Raw genomic sequence first — 19,078 nt, 5'->3', positions numbered from 1 at the left:
ACACTATTCAAATCATATCGCAGATATGCATGATGTGCAAGTAAGGGAATTAAAGAATGTTAGATCCTCAAACACTTTTGAAACAGCACACAAAAATAATGCAGTCCTTGGCACTGCCTGCTGTACATCAGGATCATAAGGTAGAAGACACCAGCAATATTCCCTTAATTTTATTTTTTTTCCCCATGCAGATTTCTGTGGACTACAGCATTATTCATCACTCCCCTTTTCTTGCACTTGAGCCATGCAATTAATTGTTAGATATTCTTAAAATGACTACTCTAGTTCTACTTTACAGAAAGCTACATCAATACTAATCCTTTAAATGAAACTCATTCAACATACAGCACACGTGCTATTATAGCCTTTGGAGTTTATGAAATCCTTTTTCCCACCTCACATTTTTCCAGAATCTATTGTAACTTAAAAAACGTTTAGCTGGAGCCTCTAATAATCAGATGAGGATTAGATCACAACAAGTCACAGATAGGCAGCAATCTTTGGGACATTTTCGATCCAATTTACCCTAAAAGTCTCCCATGTAGTGACCAGAGTCTATACTGCAGAGCTCAGCAGCTGTCATTTGCTAGGTATACAACTTGCAATCCACAAAAGAAATTACTTCATGTTTCCATTAAACCTCAGAAAGGTTTTGGGGGTATGTTAGAGAAGCAAGGTTATTTGTCTGTATCAAGGAGAATAACTTCTTTCCTTTTCACTCAGTTCTGCAACAATTCTGCTTTCAAAAAAAAGTAAAATACATTATTCATACTTCAGACTACACAGTCATAGTCATTCCCAGAAATGAACCAAGGGCTACAGAACCTTAGACACATGTGAAAAGGTGACGGACACATAGGGAGCAGCGGCTCCGGTGCAGGCTGAGCGAGGCACAAGCAGCATTTGCACAGGCGCCTCCCCGCTGTGCCGGCACCCTCAGCCCTGCCACCCGCCCCGCCTGACCAAGGTGGTGACACTATTGTCGTGGGTGCCTTTGACTATTCGCAAGAAATACAATCTATTCTCATCTTGCCTTGCAGACTTTGTACTGAATAGAAAATACAATATCAGCTAAGCAAAAAAGTTAATTTTAGACATCAGAGTTTCTGACAAGCTCCCAGTATTTAAAGCTCTGCAAACGTTTTTAACTGTCAAAACTTTTAACTTACAGAACGTAAGACAAAACATGTTTAAAGACAACTGCGATTAAAAATAGCTCTTTATATAAAAAGCCAAGAGGAAAAATACACTGACTGCATGACATACAGGCAAATCACATCTTGACTTCCATGGGGCAGGGGCTGGACTTGACAATGTCCTGAAGTTCTTATAAATCACAGAAGCGTTGAGGTTGAAAGGAAATACAGAAACATTATCCAAATTACAGGTGGAGAATGAACCAAACAGCAGAAAATTCAACTGATTCGCCCAAACTAATACCTGAAGTTCCTTTGGCAGAACAAGAAACTGTTGTCTCGTCCTGATTATGCCCAGGGTCTCAGGTCCCAACTACTGGACCATCCCTCCCCTACCGCATACGGTAAGCACGGGAAATAATCACGTAATCGGAAACCTTTTGGAAAAAAGTGCACATGCTTTGGTCAAAAGTCATCAAAAGACTACCACTAACCTCCAAAATTTACACTTCTATTGCTTGCACATTGTGAAATAAACACATATGCAACATGTCCGTGTTTTGATATGTATTTTTATTTCCCTGCAGTTTTCACTTATCAAGAACAAGTAACAGGGAAAGTTGTCTGAACTAGTGCATAAACAAACATTCTGAAACACCACTACACGTATCTAATTTACAAGAACCGTATAAAAAAAGTCACTAAAACACTACACTACGAAGGTGTCCAACGCTTACAGTCAGACTTTTTCCAACCCGTTACTTGCCTTGTAGCCACAGGAAAACTCTCCAAAATTGAAAAGACAATCTTGCCACAACCCTCCCTCCCCCCCACCACCTGGGATGGCTCGATATCTAGACATCCAATAATTAATTATTGCAATGATATATAATGCAATACATACCTGGTAAAATATCCTTTATGTGGTGTGTTACAGTTTTAAAGCCAGTTAAAATATGCAGTCTTCAGATAAAATGTAATCAGTTGAAAATTTTCTCATATCTGCACAATTTTATATGTGCTAGATGCATAATTTTTCTAGTCAGTTTTTTTTTTCCTGTGTAATTATTTTTTATAAACTGGTATTATAAATAGAAATATACATTCAAAATATATGGAAAAGTGAGTTACTACATTAAATTTGCATGTATCGATCCATCCCTTTCCCCTGCACAGTAATAGAAAATACTATTTTGCCTTGAACTTCATATTTGACAGTGAAATGCCACTAAAGTATTTACCAAAAAGTCCATCTAGTCAAATTGTGAAACAAAATGAACCAAGTGAAAACTTTACATTTCCTTTAGAAAAAAATTACAAGAATTTTGTTTCCTAGCTATGAATCTTTAACTTTTTTTTTTAGACACAAAGTTGGATTTATTTGTACAAGATACAAAATGTAAACATGGCAAAATAAATAGTTAAAACAAGTGATGCAGGATCCCATTTCATGCTCATGATCCCATTAAAGAATTATTTTTTAATCCATTCAGTTGCAAATTCAAGTGCAAAAGCATGATGATGAATATCTACTATTCAAGTAACAGAAATAATATTGATGATACAAATAAACTATTTTACAAGGTAGTGATTTTCCCAATTTTACAAAATTTACATTATATATCGACTTAATACACGATATAATGATAGTCCATTTAGGTCCATTTTAGTTCTCTGTGATCCACAGAGTGCTGTATTTTGCACTCGGTTGGAATATAAATGACTACACCATTAGCACAGGTTGAGACACTGGTTTGAGGTTATGTCACTTCCATGGCTACTGTTGTCTCTGCTATGCCATTTAAACCCAGTCGTTCTGGTTCATGATTCTCTCTGCAATAAAAGAAATATTCAATAGTTACAGGTAGAACATATTTTCTTACACAGTTTTAATGATTTATTACATGTGCTTTGTTTTGTTTTTGTTTTTTTTTTTTTTTTTTTTACACAGCTGTTAGCCTGGATCAGGGAGAAAACACGTACTAGAAACAGATTATTTAAAACTAAATACTAAGTTTTACTCCACTAACTGCAGTCCCTTCTACAAGATTCTTGCATTTAACTGTAAATTACCAGCCTAAGTTATAGGTAAAAGTACTAAAGAGTCTCCTGAAGAAGGAAAGTCAAGATATATTATGATGACTGACTCACAGTAAAGCGTTATTCTAACATAATCCTCTCCCACCCACACCAATTCCACTTTAGCACTAGTGCAAGAAATCTTAAATGTTTTTTCAATTTGTTATCATTCTTTGTAGAAAAGCCCAAGACCTGTTCAGCTAAGGTGGTACTTTTCACAGCATTTGCTGACATGACTTGAAATACCCCTCTGACTTGAGGGAAATAAGAACTAAATGTGTTACTGATACAAAAGTATGCTTTAAGGCACGGCTGCTAATTTAAGAATACCTTTTTCCTCAATCTATAGTGACTAAATTATACATGCCACTTTCCATCTCAAAAAACTCTAAAATTTTAACCTCTGCAGGAGCGTTATGAAATAATCAGGAAGCCACATTTGCTAATGGCCATTTTTCACTTTTCTAATTCATCACAAACTTTACTTTTTTTTTTTTTTTAAACATCATACAATCCAGCAAAGGCTTCAACCAAAGCCCAAATATCACCATTTTCAGAAAACATAGCCAGCTGCAAGCTCCTGCCACTCCTGTGAAACATCTTCTAAGTATCCTGAACCAAGAGTGCTGCTGTTCAATGAGAATAAATCTCTTGTCTATATACATAAGATGCAGGCTGGCACATAAAAGTGGTTTACACTTCACATACACATGTATCTGTATGTATATATAAAATAGGTACGTCCAGCTTGCATCTTACACAAAGTTATGGAGAGATGTGCAGGGTTTGATAGAATCTACCTGGAAGTGCTGCATGAGAGAAGGGACAAATGAAAATGGTTAAAATGAAGCCATTTTAAACACAGCAGAAGTTTACCAAAACTACCGGTGCCTAAAATCAGCGTGAATTATTTGGGGGTTAATATACAAAACAGCTCTTGCAGTTTGTCACAGCCACCGCGAAGCTGCCAGCAGCTGGATGTTTTTGTGAGGCTGAAGCTATACTGAGAAGTCTCTTGGAGGTGGAAACAATTCTGTTTAGTACTCTAGGGCCGAGTTGGGCATTTCTGTGGAGGCATTTCTATAGCACAAAGGAAACTTCAAACAAAAGTAACTTCAAACTTCAAAAAGGCTCCATGCTTACCTTGCTATACTGCTGATGGCACTGCTAGAAGTTACCTTTGGCACTCTGTCCATACTGGCAGCAACTGTGGCGAGTTTTAAGGCTGTTGGCGATGGTGCTGAAGTCCTTGTATTGATATGCACATTGACTGGAGAAACAACACTGACATTGTTGAGGTGCACTGCATTTGTCAGGCAAGAATTGTTCATGGGAAGCGTCTGAGGGCTGCTTGTGCACAATGCTGGAATTAAGTGGTTTGTGGTGGTGTGGCCAACTGTCCTTACAAGCTGTACAGTTGAAATCCCTGGGCTGGATGATAAAGCCATGTTGGTGGAGTACAAAGTTCTGGAGGTTCCTGTTACAAACCAAAAGTTGTTAAGTTAAAAATATGCCATTCCTCGGATTCAATTCCAAAGATTAACTTCAAGGGTAATGCTTTAAAGTATACACATCACTGGAATTGTGCAACAATGTTTTTTTTTAAAGATCTGCAAAGTGTAAAACTTTAGAAATATTTCTAGCTAACATTAGGAACATGGCATGTTTTTTCATTCACAAGAACATCAGCAAGTGAAAGAAGCTGACAAATAACTTTGTCATATGACAAAGAGCTTTTACACTGCCCAACCTGGTACACCTCTTTTTAGGTGCTTTAAATCAAAGGGGCAACACTCCCCATACAAGTGTATTGGCTGGGGACTACCTCAGCTAGGCAACCTCAGAGACCGACTGCGAAGCCAAATTCCGATGCTTTGAATCACCCCCTACCTTGTTCTGCTGGTAACATAAAGAGGTTCTGGGGACCAGACTCTCTCAGTGCAGCAAAACTAGGGATCTAAGGCTGGGCAAATTAGAAAACTCTGTTCAGATTATGCTGCAGTGCTCTGTTCACACTCCTGAGGTGTGAGAAACTTCACGTTTCATAGCGTGTATTAAAACCAGAGGCTCTCAAATATCATCTTGGCATCCTAGCTATTCACTGTTCTCCTTTTGATCACAGGGGAACTAGATCCTTGTTTGATCCCTAGAGGATTCTTATTCCTGAAAAAAATTTGCTTTCAGCTAACATCTCCTAATTTACAAGTCTTCCTGTCCTGAACAGGAATAGCTCCTTCCCACCATTGCCGCTCACAGCTTTAGAAGAGTAACAGCAGTCTGATTTTGTATGCATAATATCTGTAATGGTTTTCATCAATCGTAAAGCTGTGTACCACATACTGACATGGTACACTGCCCTGTGCCTGATCTTATACCCCTCAAAACACCACCCTCCCAGATATGATCTTGGAGAACTGTACATAGATGTCTTTTTCTTTCTTGGAACTGTTCCAGTATATTGATTTTATTCAGCTGTGGTTTTTCCTCCCTCGATTCATTTCATATTATCATTAACCCAGCCTGGCAGAAGGTCTATAAAACTAATCACATCATTAGCTGTTAAAACAACAAATTACTCTAAAAACCTTTTATGTCTTATGGCAGTCAAATGCCAAATAACATTTGTCTCTCGGCAACATGGCTACTACACCAGCATGACTGGCACTACTGCCTCCTGGTAGCAGAGGTTCAGAAAGAGGGGTGGCGGGAAGGTAGTGAAGGCCAATGTCTACACTTTTTCCTGAATTTGGGAGAAATCCTAAATGCAATGAAACCTGAAACTCACAGTAAAGTCAGAAGAATTGCCAGTAGTCGTCCATTAGTATGTTTTTGTCTCAATATGCCAGTGAGATAATGACCAAATAACGTAACAACTTTTCTACTTCCTTCTTAAAGTACTTAATGTTTTAAGCAATTGATTTTAATTACAAATTCACACTGTTCTTAAAATGCTGTCACTTACGCTTCTGATCATGACAGATAATTAAAAAGATTAAATCCTACATAAGAAAACAGAAAATGCTCTTCCAATGCAAAAGAGCATTTGCTAGTTTTATTACCATACTAACCTACACACCAGTGCACAACAGTATTTTAAGGAACAGTATTCAGAATATCACAATTAATATATTTGATTTGTTTATGATTATTAATAGTATTTTAGAAATCAGAAATAAGACCAGTTGACATATTCTCAGCTAGTACTAGACCGTGAGTTTTAAGAAATCATCACCTGAAGGCTGGAGAACACCATTAATATTGTTGTGGCTGGTGTTTTGTTCCTTCGTTACCTCACTGCGACTAGGAGCAGGTGCACTAACCACTGCAGATGCAGCAAAGTGGGCGCTGGCTGAATCAAGTGTTTTTGACATACAGTCAGAGGTGCTGGAGCCCTGTGGGAAGAAAAAATTTTTTTTTTCTTTATAATTATTCAAGTATAAAAATAAACTAAGTTACGATTGCTATAATGCAGAGTTACCAGCAAATAAATACATCAATCTTCTAAGTGTAATCTAATGCATCATAACATTAAATATTTCCATTTCACAAGTCTGATGAAAAACTGGAAATTAGTGTCCAAATGAGCATCGGGTAAGTCCTGCCCAATTCAGCCAGTCAACAGCAAATGCAGTTCTTGGCAAAACAGATCACCTTCATAATATGTTGGTCAGCCTGGAGAAGGGAAGGCTCCGTGGAGGCGCTCCAGTGCCCTCCCAGTACCTAAAGGGGCCGACGTGAATGCTGGGGAGGGGCTCTTTATCAGCGAGCACAGTGACAGGATGAGGAGGTAACAGCTCTGAACTAAAAGAGGGCAGATGCAGATCAGATATCAGGAGGCGGTGGGCCAGGCTGCCCAGAGCAGCTGTGGGTGCCCCATCCCTGGCAGTGCTCCAGGCCAGGCTGGATGGGGCTGGGAGCAGCCTGGGCTGGGGGGGGGTCCCTGCCTGGGGCAGGGGTGGGAACTCGGGGGGCTTTAAAGGTCCCTTCCAGCCCAAACTGTTCTGTGATTCTGTGCATTTAAGAAGTTTCCTCTAGAACAACTGACTATGCCTTAAGTTTCCTTCTCTCTTCTGTCTCCAGGCAGCAAGTATACTGCAACTGCAAGTCTGAAGAATTTTCAGTATTCATGGTACATTCATTCTCATGGAGTAATTTCTGCTACCACTTAACTGCCCATCACATTCTGGAAGTACACATCTTTTATTAGTCCAGTTTCTTTGAAAGATACCCTGAAATGGCTGCATGTATCATTCTGCAGCCTCAGTTTATACGAACTCAGAAAATTACTTTGCATAGGCAGAGTGTCTTAAAAATCCAAAATTCATTCCTCTTGTTTAAATATTCTGGTGTCCTGTCTTTACACATACAGAAAATGTAATCAGTAACAACCAATACAGAATCCCTGACTAACCAAAGCAGAAAACACTGAAAGGAAGGGACAAACAGCACTGGCAATTAGATAGAATATGCTCAAAGTAAAATAAGTTTTCCTAGAAACAGACAATGGCAACAGCTGTTATATTTTCTTAGTAAGAAACTAACAGAAAACTAAGCTTAACAGAAAAACACATATTCTTCACTTGCAAGGCATTACAGAGGAAAAATATGATTCTTTTAGAAGACAGGAGTAGTAACACTGCAGATGGGGAAGAGGAAGGAATGAAAATATGCAAAACTACATTTTTCCTCCTCAGAACCTACCAATTTTTTAGTATTCACTGAGCATCTGTTTGTAACAGAATACATTACCTCATAAAGTAGTTTTAATAAAGAAGTCTCTTTGGAGCACTTACAAAAGGAGGACAAAACTGGTGAAAATAGCATGACCTGACAGAGCACTGGCTATTTCTACACTGACCTACTCTGTGGATGCAACTAATGCATTAAAATATGAAATCTCTTACTCAACTTTTAAAATGTAGCCATGTTATATAACTTACAAAAAAAAAAACCCAAAACAAAAAAAAAACCACCAACAACCCAACAACAACAGGTTGTGATGCTAAAACTTAAAATATTCTCTTGTTCCAAATAGAAAAATGAAGGCAAGGTATTTGTACTAGCTACAGCATAAGTTGCTTTCCAAGCACTGTACAGCAAACTGGAAAAGCATCTTGACCAAAAGTATTCTACGCTCATTCTAAAATTTAACGTATTTACTGTGTTATATTTAGCTTAAGAGATAAAAAATACAGAAGCAAGAAGGAAGGTATCAGCACATGACAACATTTAAGGTGCATTACCTGTGCTTTCGGATGCGTCTGTTGTGAGGAATGCTGAGATTGCTGTTTCTGCTGAAGCTGAGCAAGCTGTTGCCTCTGCATTTGAACTAACTGCTGTTGATGTGTCTGAAATTGCTCCTCTGTGATACCCCCTGTTACTACCGAAAAGAAAGGGAAGCAGCGTTAGATAGGCCTGCACAAAATATATCTGAAATGCAAGAATATCTATGTTGGATCACAAATGGTTGAAGGCAACATACACTGTGTTAGACACCTGCAGAGATCATCATATACCCTTATGTAAAGGAGAGGTCAAGCTAAACTTATTTTGTTCTTTCAGCACTAAATCAAATTACAACAAAAGAATTCATAGCTTTCATTGTTTTTAAGCAGTTTCTATCTTTGGTGGCTTTCTCTACAGTAGCTTTAAGCAAACACTTAAAGAAATTATTTTCCTGCCTCTCAGAAAACAGCAGTCACAGCTGCAGAAGGAGTACACTGGGCTGAGCTGGGTGCCTTCCCTCGCAGTGAACATGGGGAGTTAATCCTTGTACAGCTTTCCTTCCTACAGTCCCTTATCACTGCCCTTTTCACCGACACCAGAAAGGACTTCGCGTCTGCCAGGCATACGCTTCCTTTGAGAACGCCTACCTAAACAGCACAACCAGAATTCATATATTCAAACAGTTTGTATACAGTGCTATACCAACCCTCACTTGAAAAAGCTATAAACTAATACACAATGACAAAGCTAATCTCCAGGCCTAAAACTTAGTAAATGTCTGTAAATATCACAAATATTTTGCAAATCTAGTTTGACCTCCTTATTTCACACCTCCCACCCCCAACCTCTACTTGAAGGAAACTCTTAACTTTCACCTGAACAGGATTTTCTCTATTTTGTTCTGAACTATTTTTTTTCAAATCTGAAGCTGTCACTCATCTCAAAACACCTGGATTCTGCAGGAATATCACCTTATCAAGAGACACTACACTAGCATTAAAATAGGAAGTGATCTATCTTTCAGGGTCTGGCTCTTTCACCTACTAGTTGTAACACTTGTGGTTGTCCTGAAATTCCTTTCTTGAGTAAATACCAAAATTAAGACTGTGACTATTTAGAAATTAGTACTGGCACTTGTTCCTTACTGCTACATTCTTAAAACAGGTTTCAACTATGTTAGGAGGGCACTTAAAATCCAATGAGTTATGCAGATAATTTTATTGGATTCTGGGAATATTATCATTTCCAACACATTCCAAAACCAAATTTATTTTGTATTTAGCTTTACTGTGTTCCTCTTGAAGATTACCTATTACTGCAAGCATTTAATTCTGAGTTCAGTCAGCTAAACCTGCTAAGTTCCCTTACAATAGTCTCCCAAAACGTGTTGTATTACTAAAGGCAAGAGAGCCAAGAACAGCATTATGGAACATTACATATATATGTATTTCTATTTTTAGGTTCTGAGGTAACAAATTCCAGAACATGTATTTTGTTTTTATAAAAAAGTGTTTTAGAACAAGCTTAGACTACACTTAGCCGTAATCAGCTGTCATTTCTCAGCAATACAGGGGTATTCATCTAGACTCAAAGTTCATTATTCTACAGGCTGTAAAGACGTAACACGGAAAGCAGTCTCTGCATCGAGGGGTCATCTGATTTAGCCCACATATCAATTCTATGTTTCCAATCTCCCTTCATTCTCAGTTTGACACAGTCCATGAAGTCATCAAACACACTATTTCCAGGTACAGGGAAGATTATCGTAGTAACGTAATAATTGCTCACTCTGCCTTCTCATGTTTAAACTCCACTCAGTTCACTACCTGTCACCAGATACTTATTCAGTGGTCAGACTGAACTCAGCTGTTAGCCTCGTTATAAAACAGCAGATCTTCATTAGCAGATTTAATATTATTTGCTTCTGCCAACTCAGACAACTGAAGGGTCCTAGAGAAAAAAAGAAAACAGCAAACCTCTATGACATCTCAAGGTAGCCTTTAAAGGTCATAGTTAAGTGAAAGTGTTCTATATTTCTATTAAAGGTTCTATTTACCAGAATTTTAGCTTCCACTGCTGAGTATCAGGATTTTCTATGTTACCATACCCTGACTGTACTGAAACACTTGCTATAACTGAGCAAGGTAAAAAAAAGCCAATGTGAAATTAAGTCTTCCAGGCTCCTCTCCTCCTCGACAGCTTTGGTTTGGATTATTGCATCCCTTCTCTTATGATCTGAAGGCTTTAATCAAAGATTGTCTTTTCAGGCTGCCCCAAAAGCAGCATTTCTTTAATTATTTCTATATGGTATTTAATTCTGGGGGAAAAAAAAGGAAAACAAAACAAAACAAAAAAACAACAACAACAAAAAAAAACCCAAGAAAAACTTCAAAACGTAAGAGCTTCTTCCATAAGCACAGTTCTTCAACTGAGAATGTCATCATCTGCAGTTGTCTTTTGTATCTTGGGACATGGTAACTAAATCGGTAACTCTGAGCAGGTCATAGGAACTGGCAGATGAAGCAGACTGGAAGCCACGTGCAACATACCGACTGTACTGCAAACTGCTGAAGATTTTGCTTAAAAAAAAAATCTACTTCTTACTTCAGTCCCAGAAACTGGCTGAGTTGCACTCTAGGAATTCTGCAAGCAGGTTAATTATTACTTACTCTACCATCCACAAATTCCTGGTAACTTTCTCCCTCCATCATCTCTCCTGATGACTAGTTGTATCCCTAGCTCATCAGTTTCTCATTTTACATTAAACAGAGAGTTGGTCTGGAGGTGTCTCTGTCTGGAAAAGTAAGCTGGTCTCTGCCAAAGTGTGCAAGACTACAAAAAATTTACACAACTGATCAAAGGGAACAGATTGTTTCACTGAACTTGTCTCAAAGTTCCTCGGATTCAGCTTTTCTGTTTGCAGTTCTTATAATATGAGCAAGAGAGTAATTTAACTTGAAACAGTGGTTCTTTATTTATGCACTGATGAGGCACTTTCAAGAAAACACTAGTCACACATTTTTGAAGTAAGTCTTTCTGTTTGTACAATGCCTAGCATCTGAGGAAATACCAGAGTTGCTTTATTAATACAAGTGAAAAATGTAAGTCAGAGGTAACTTTAGACATTCTTGCACACCGAAAACCAAAGCGAGCAACTCCAAGTCTTCTCTAAACTAAAAGAAAAAACAAAAACCAAAAACAAAACTCAGTTTAACTACCGTCATTGTTTCCTCTAGAGGCAGCTTTATGCTTACACATAAGTGTGCTATAAAAAATCATCTCCCAAACAGAATGACTTTAATAAATGCAGCAATAATACTTGTGCTCATTTAATGCACAACCAGACTTTGACCAGCCCTTTTAAAATTTACTCACTATTTACTAATGAGAAAAATCTAACAGCAGTGCCTCTTGCTGGCTCAGTTACTTGGTGAAGAGCTTTGTTGTCTACTGCATCTGATCCTTTACCAGAATTACAGGATCTGTTTTATAATTTAAACCTGGAAAGAAAAAGGTCTTCCATAACCATAAGTTTTCCTGCATAATGTACTTCAACTACTCAGCGATCTCTATTCAAATCTAAATGTATTCTTCAGATGATTTCTAAAATTATATAACCAAAGTTAATTACTATTCCTCTACAAAGTGTCTTAGATCCATCAGATTTAGTAGTATGCTTTTTTTTTATTATTTCTCTATAGCCTCTCCCACCATTAAAATCAGTGTTTCTCTTCCCTTTCCTTCAGTTCTCATTCCCTAAGAGTGTAAATCCTGAGGTACTTGAGTGCTAGTCCACATGTATGTATCAGGTCTGTCATTAATTTGCTATGCAGCACCAACAGTTTAGGGTTTTTATTCTTGTTGATGGCATTACATGAATCATGAAGGGCTGACATTTTTTTCCTTACGTATACACAGTTCCCCACCAAAACACAGCCCCCTTTTCCCTGAATATACTGCTTAAATCTGTTCTCGTTTTTGTTTTCTTATTCTGTGTCATCCCTCCTATAGCTACTACAATTCTCTTCCACTGATGTGGTCTTCATTTATACTAAAGCCAGGTGTGGAGATTTTACCAATCTCTTCAACCTTTTCCCTTCACTCATTTCTTCATATACTATTAAAAGCAAATATATCTGCTTCCATCCCAAAGTATTCGCCTAGGTTTTTTTACGTAGACTCCACCCTTGGGGGAGGAGGCTATCTCCCCCGAGCAGAACTCAAAGCCTCAAAGTTTTACATCTAGCTAATCCTTAAATAATCAATTGATATTTATTATTACATCACCATGAAAAATTCTACAGAAAAAATAATCAGCTTAACCTGTACCTTTTTAAGCCACTTTCCTTACCTTGGTGTCACCATACTTTATTCATGCAAAATTGAAATCTTGCAGTATTACTTGCATGTTACATAAAGAGCTATGAGCAAATTCTTCGTTGTTCCTTACAGCTCGTAGTCCACGTTTCACATCCTTAACTCTAACAAACAGTATTCCTTTCTATTTTCTGCATTTGCTTTAACAAGACATTTCTCGATGCTTATCAACAATCCCATCACACAAAACTGCCCCCTTCTGCTACAGATGCAACTCTCCAGACCTTCAAGTTCCTTACAAAAAAAAAAATTATATAAAAATGACCACAGCATGTAATATTTGTTCTCATCATGCAGCAGAACAATATTGTTGTGCAAAATCATTTCGTCTGCACTGATGGTACTTAATAAGCTAATGCTCAGTCTTTTACAGACCTAACATAAAAAACTGCTTTTGTCTTCAAGAAATGTAATTTCTACGCATGAATTCTAAAGGTATGTTACTGAAGATTAAATACCGAATCCTGCAACTGTCTTCAAAAGAGACAGATCATTCCGCATCCATACAAAGCTAATTATGGAATTCAGAATCAGCCTATTTTTTAAATGTAATTATTCCGTATATACACAATAGAGTAGGAAAATAGTCAAGATGCTTGTTGATGCTTGGTAGTGGATCTCTTTTGACGTATCTCTAATTGTTCAGCATTTAAAGAATCATACATCCTTTTACGACTACAAAAAAGTGACGTTAAACTTAAGCAATTACAACTCCTAGTACACGAGGCAAATGATGTAAAGACTTATAACGTAAGCTTAAAGGAGGCTTTTTTTTTTCTTTTGGTGGCTTTTATTCCAACTTTAGTGCTCCTAGACCCAAATCGCTAACAAAGGGTCTACGAAGATCAGAAGTATTGCATATGTTTTATATTCTTGTGAAGATACTACAAGAAATGGTTTTAAGTTTTAGAAAAAAAAGTTTATGGCTGCCTTGCTCATCTGGAGCTATCGGGTCCATAAAGCTGAGCATTAAGAGATTGGCTTCACTGGCTGTGAGAGATGACATTTAAAGGCAAAGGCAATCTCCTGTCATACTTAATGGCTGATGATTCTCTGAAAAAAGTCAACAGAGAAGGCGCATCATTGGATGCTTCCAGTGTCAAAATTTTTACTATAACAGGTATCGGCAAAACATGCTGTTTTCAGACTTTTTCATGCCTGCTCAATATGCTTACTGACTTACTACTGGTTTTCTGAGATGTTTTGGTAAGTGAAAAAGCAAAACTCCAACACACACCACCCCCCTGCCATGAAACCAACTGCTTTTCTTTTGCATTTATGAAGAGCATTCTTCTCTCCTTAAACAAGGTTAGTCTTTAAGACTCAATCACACCTAAGCAATTCTTAAATAGAAGCAGAATCCCTCCTTTGAATAATGCATGTTTAAGTCCGGCACTTTTATCAAGATTCTATTGAAATCGTAATAAAAGCAGAAGGAAGAAGACTGCTTGTGGAAAATTTCTGTATACTCTAAGAAAACACAAAATGATTAGCTTGTATCTTTGGTTTAGGTACACATCGCTGCTGAAGATGTTATCAGTCCAATCACAAGTAAAGACACTGGAATTCAGTATTTCGAGTTCCAGAAAAATTAAAATCCTTGCCTACCTGATATGCCATTCTTGCTGGTGTTCAATAAAGCTACAGATGCTGCAGAAACTCTTTTATTATTCACAGTCTGCCCTGGTTTCCTTGAGGTACATTCTTCGCTATCACTGTCCTGTAGATTTAGTAGCCTTGGCTGAAAACACTGCAGTCGACATGATCTGATATTGCTTAGTATTTCAGAAAGGGACAGTCTGTTTTCACAACGTTTACTGGAAGCATTGGTCCGTGAAAAATTAGAAGAAAAGTCTAAAGTCTGGGAAGAGCTTGAAAAACTGTTCAGCATTTCTGGGTCAATCTGTCTCAAGACAGGATCATGTTCTGTGGATATTCGGTCCATTATAACCCTGATTGAAGAGGATGGGGAAAAAAAAATATGTTAGTTTAACTACCCCTTCCTAATACTTCCATCCTTTGAAGGGGAACAAAGGGTAGAAATAACACAACAGTACCTTCCACCCCTGCCAATTCGTCTTCTTGCAAATCCTATACATCTTCTTGGAATTGTAAGAGTTGTAAGGCAATGCCTGAACCTCAGTTTGTCCAATTCTGCCAATTCCGAGCTTTCATATGAAGAATTAGTTTGGTCCAAACGAGGCTGTAAGAAAAAAAAAAGGCAATTTTGCACTCATTTAGAGTGTATACTTCGATTAGGTTACTGCTAAGTAATTATCATGCACAGGCCACAGTATAGAAAATGCCCACAGAACTATCACTTGATTAATATGCTCAGATCATAAAAGAACTTGGAAGATTAAAAAACGAAAACAAAACAAACCCCCATGAATTCACAAAGCAGAAAACCCTCTTTCCTTGATTAGTCATAACATTAGACGCCACAACGAAAATATAGAACAAGCCAGAATTAATTCATTCTGCCAAGAAACACATAAAACCATCCTACTCAGACATGGGTCCATCTGGCCAAGTACCTCCCGTCTGATAATGGCTCTTTCAGTGCTTCGTCACAAGATATAAAACACAGGGAGAAATCCTTCACTTGTTACAGCTTCTGGGCTTCAGACTCTTAGAAGCCAAAGGACTTCCCACAGGCAAGGCTGCACCCTCACCATGTTTTGTACTCAGCTGAGGGGCCACCCTTCTCATGGATTCGTCTTATCCCACTATAAAGGGTCAGTAGCATAAAAGCTTTTGTCTGTAAAAATGAGTTTATAAAAAATAATTGATAGAAATACTTCAAAACTGTACGCACAACTCCAATGCTAAGCGTCGTGCTACAGAAGAATACTTTTAGTATTTACTGTGACAAAGGAAATCCCAAGAAAGCCTGTTCCTTTATCAGAGGGTCCTGCTGAATCACCAGCTGTACAAAGCAAAACTTCCCAACTCAGATAGCTTGCAACCTGAGTATGTAGTCCAAAATTTGCCCTTTAGTTTTACTCATGAAACACACACTGCCAAAGGTAAAGATGCTGATCTGAACGGCCTTTGTTCCAATACACAACGTTCAATTACAGGAACTTGACAGTGTATTGTCTGTATCAGCTTACCTTAGGGCATCTTTATCACTCCAGGAATATCTTCATTATTATTATGAACTCAAAATTGCATAATCTTTACAAGCAGAAATGCTGAATGCTGTCTGAAATGTCTTATATGACAGGTTAAGAAATACTCATTATCAATTTTTGTGATCAGGTTAAAACTACAGCAACAGTAGTGCTGTAGATTCAATCAATTTATGTTAAGAGTTAACCAAGACTCAAATGGCTTCAGTAGTTAAAAAAAACAAACCTAAAAGGCTAACATTAAGGCTGTTAAAAAACCTGCTTCTACACAACAATGGAAAACTAACAGGAAAGAACAATAATAGAAGTTTTCAGTCACATCAACTTGTTTTGGCAAAGGAATTAACTCACAGGCTAAGGAAAGAAAAAAAGAAGGATGAATTCTAAGCAGGAGAGAAGCTTCAGCTAACCCTCTGAAGCTAAGCAGAAAAGGTGATTAGATGAGCAACCAAGTAGTAAAAAAAAAAAAAAATCCCTCACCCAAACTGAAATACCAAGTAACCCGAGAGGCCAAACAAAAAATGGGTGGCAAACAGACAAGTATGGTCTTAAATAACCCACTCATAAATTTCTAAAAGAGGAGTAATTAAAAATACTGACATTCTGGGAAAGATTGAGTTGTCTGTGGTATTCTGAAAGTGACTACAACACAGCAGGACACTGCAAAGCTGGCACAGTAGCAGTGCCAGCACACACCTGACCTGGGCAAAGAATTTCCAGTACAACTTGTATGAGATGCCCATGCTACAATCTGAGCATTCTGGGGAATGTCTGGGCTTCTGAAACAGCCTTCCTAGTGACTAGATGACTTCCCTATAAGTGGCTTTAAAAGCTACACAATTATTTTTTCGTGTACCTTCATGCTTCCCATGGGAAGCAAGCAAAGAAAAAACAGACCCATCACAGTGTTGTGTTGCCCTTCCTGGTCCTCTGCAGCCTAGAGCTCCCCATCTAGAAGTACATGCTTGGTAAAAAACTATCATTCGGTGGTTCTGAGATGATGACAGGACATCTATAATTAGTCTCTGTCCTCTGCACATTCTTGCGATTGCAATTTAGTGTTTTTCAATATGTCTACAGTCTGCACTGTTTTCAAAAGAAAATTCTGACAACTATATGAAAAAATCCTCAACAGAGTAAACCCCTCTGCTTCAACAGCACTCTACTCAATGCCCCAGTGGGATCTCTCAGCAGGTCTGAGAACCGGGACAACTAGTATCTAACTCCTAATGAGCTCTACAATCTGGGAAGAAAGAACGTGCTAAGAAAACTGGGGGGGGGGGGGGGCGGGAACCGACAAAAAGAACCCTCTCTCCCTTACATCACAGAGTAACAATACAATGAGAATAATTCTCAAAGATTGAGAATAATTGTCTTTGGAATCACCAAATCATCAAAGCTTTGGTGGTGAAAGTGGGAACAGAAGAACTATTACAGTAGCACAACGACAATCTCAATTAAAAAAAAAAACAACAAAGCAACAAAACAAAAGACACCACACTAAATCCAACAGCAGACAGTCTTACAGCATAATACTGGCATCCTGCTCTTCTCCTGAAAGCACAAGATCCATCAGGATCATTTTCTTCTTCTGCTTCTGATACTGGTGAGGGTACCTAGACCAGAAAACAAAGTCATTCTTCTAACTGCCACGTTTATATAATACAATTTTATTTATTATACCAAGTTTTATTTATATAGCATGAACGGCCACATTTATATATTAAACACAAGCTTCTCCAAAGCCTAGCTTCAAAGAAGAACACTTACTCACAGTTTATCCAAGTACCTTACGTACTACATCCACTGTCCAACAGAGTTATTCTCCATTTCAAGCCAGACTGACCAAATCACAGGCAACTGAAATTTCTGCCTTCTGTACACGGAGATGCTGTAACAGAGTATTACCTGCGGGAACTCATCTTCATCCGAGCTGTGGAAGTCATACTGTTTAATGTCACTCTTGCTGATAACAGGCAAGGGCTCAGCAGAGGGCTGTTGAGGAGTTACTACACACTCCATCTTAGGTTTCTTTAGATACTTCTTCTTTTGACGTACAACATCTGACACCTCCTCCTTTAGCGATGAATGATGAGGATGCTGTTTGTGAAAAAAACAAAAATTTTAAAAAAATAATTAACCTTTCCTTTTCTCATGCCTTGAAGACATGACTGCTTGTCTTTCAGAGCCTCTCACCATGCAGCATCTGCAGACTATTTCAGATACATAAAGAAAAATTTACTTAAAACACTAAAAAACCCAGAAATTTACCTCCAATTGTCTTTATGGGTATTTATTAATAAACAAGCTGAAAGTTTTCAAGCCACATGGCTACTTAAGAGGTTCCTGGCTTTGTAGTACTCTCAGTATACTGTAACTGGAAATCCTAATCTGATTACTTTCTGAAATCTCAGTTTTCTGTGGTAAGCACTTCTGATTTTCTGACCTGCTCTGATATGTTCAAAAGAAACGATCTAATTTGTTTCGTGTTTCTCAGCTTATATTTTTGAAAAGATGCACTGGTAATTTGGGTTTGCTATTTAAGATCTTGCGAACATAAACCCCCCGTAGTAAGCAACTCCATGAATATTAAACCGTTCTCTTGAACACAAATGCTATCAAACCTCAAAGCTTTTAAATTCAAAGGCAGATTACTCCACTTGAAAAATTCTCTATTGTAAGTTAAAGCCAGGGCAGTTTTGAAAAAGTGTTTGTCTGCTCCAAACTACACTTATCAACAACGGCCCTAGTAAAGGAGCTGAGCTCCATAACGGGAGAGGCGAAGCTGCGAGCCCAACAAAGACCCCTGCCCGAGAACCGCGGCCGGGGGCTTGGAGTAAACTCCGTGACCACAAGGTGTCGCGGGTGCTAAATACAAATTTCAAAAGGTCTTCAGCTCCCCAGCCTGGCATCCAAGCATTTTATAGGAACTAGTATTTCAGGTTATTTCCTCAAAACCACGTCTTAATTCCAAAGTTGGGTGCATTTCTTTCTTGCAACATTAACGGTGGAACATTAGGTCTTATCCTTCTTCTACACCGTATTTCATTCATAACTATAATGACATTAAAATGGCTTGCAGCGGTATCCTGGGGTTTTTGTTTTGGTTTGTTCATGGTTTTTGTT

At 38.1% G+C, this 19,078-nt stretch overlaps 1 protein-coding gene across 2 annotated transcripts in view; it reads right to left on the bottom strand.

Annotated features, from left to right (window-relative positions):
* Positions 1 to 1,688: 1,688 nt before the first annotated feature.
* The window catches only part of EPC2 (enhancer of polycomb homolog 2), a 50,790-nt gene continuing 33,400 nt past the window's right edge, over positions 1,689 to 19,078 (bottom strand). The window contains exons 7-14 of one of the 2 annotated variants that reach the window (XM_056349095.1): positions 17,861 to 18,052; positions 17,479 to 17,568; positions 14,876 to 15,021; positions 14,427 to 14,770; positions 8,459 to 8,589; positions 6,448 to 6,607; positions 4,359 to 4,692; positions 1,689 to 2,969 (exon numbers count right to left, since the gene is read on the bottom strand). In XM_056349095.1, the coding sequence (XP_056205070.1) occupies positions 2,897 to 2,969; positions 4,359 to 4,692; positions 6,448 to 6,607; positions 8,459 to 8,589; positions 14,427 to 14,770; positions 14,876 to 15,021; positions 17,479 to 17,568; positions 17,861 to 18,052 (1,470 nt within the window). In that variant the 3' untranslated portion in view covers positions 1,689 to 2,896. Of the gene's footprint in view, positions 2,970 to 4,358; positions 4,693 to 6,447; positions 6,608 to 8,458; positions 8,596 to 14,426; positions 14,771 to 14,875; positions 15,022 to 17,478; positions 17,569 to 17,860; positions 18,053 to 19,078 lie in introns of both variants that reach the window. The other variant, XM_056349094.1, reaches the window with a different exon arrangement.

The sequence above is a fragment of the Falco biarmicus genome, chromosome 8 (assembly GCF_023638135.1).
Source record: "Falco biarmicus isolate bFalBia1 chromosome 8, bFalBia1.pri, whole genome shotgun sequence".
Classification (NCBI taxonomy): Eukaryota; Metazoa; Chordata; class Aves; order Falconiformes; family Falconidae; genus Falco; species Falco biarmicus.
Note: the sequence above shows the minus strand (reverse complement) of the source record. Positions and strands in the feature narration are given on the sequence as shown.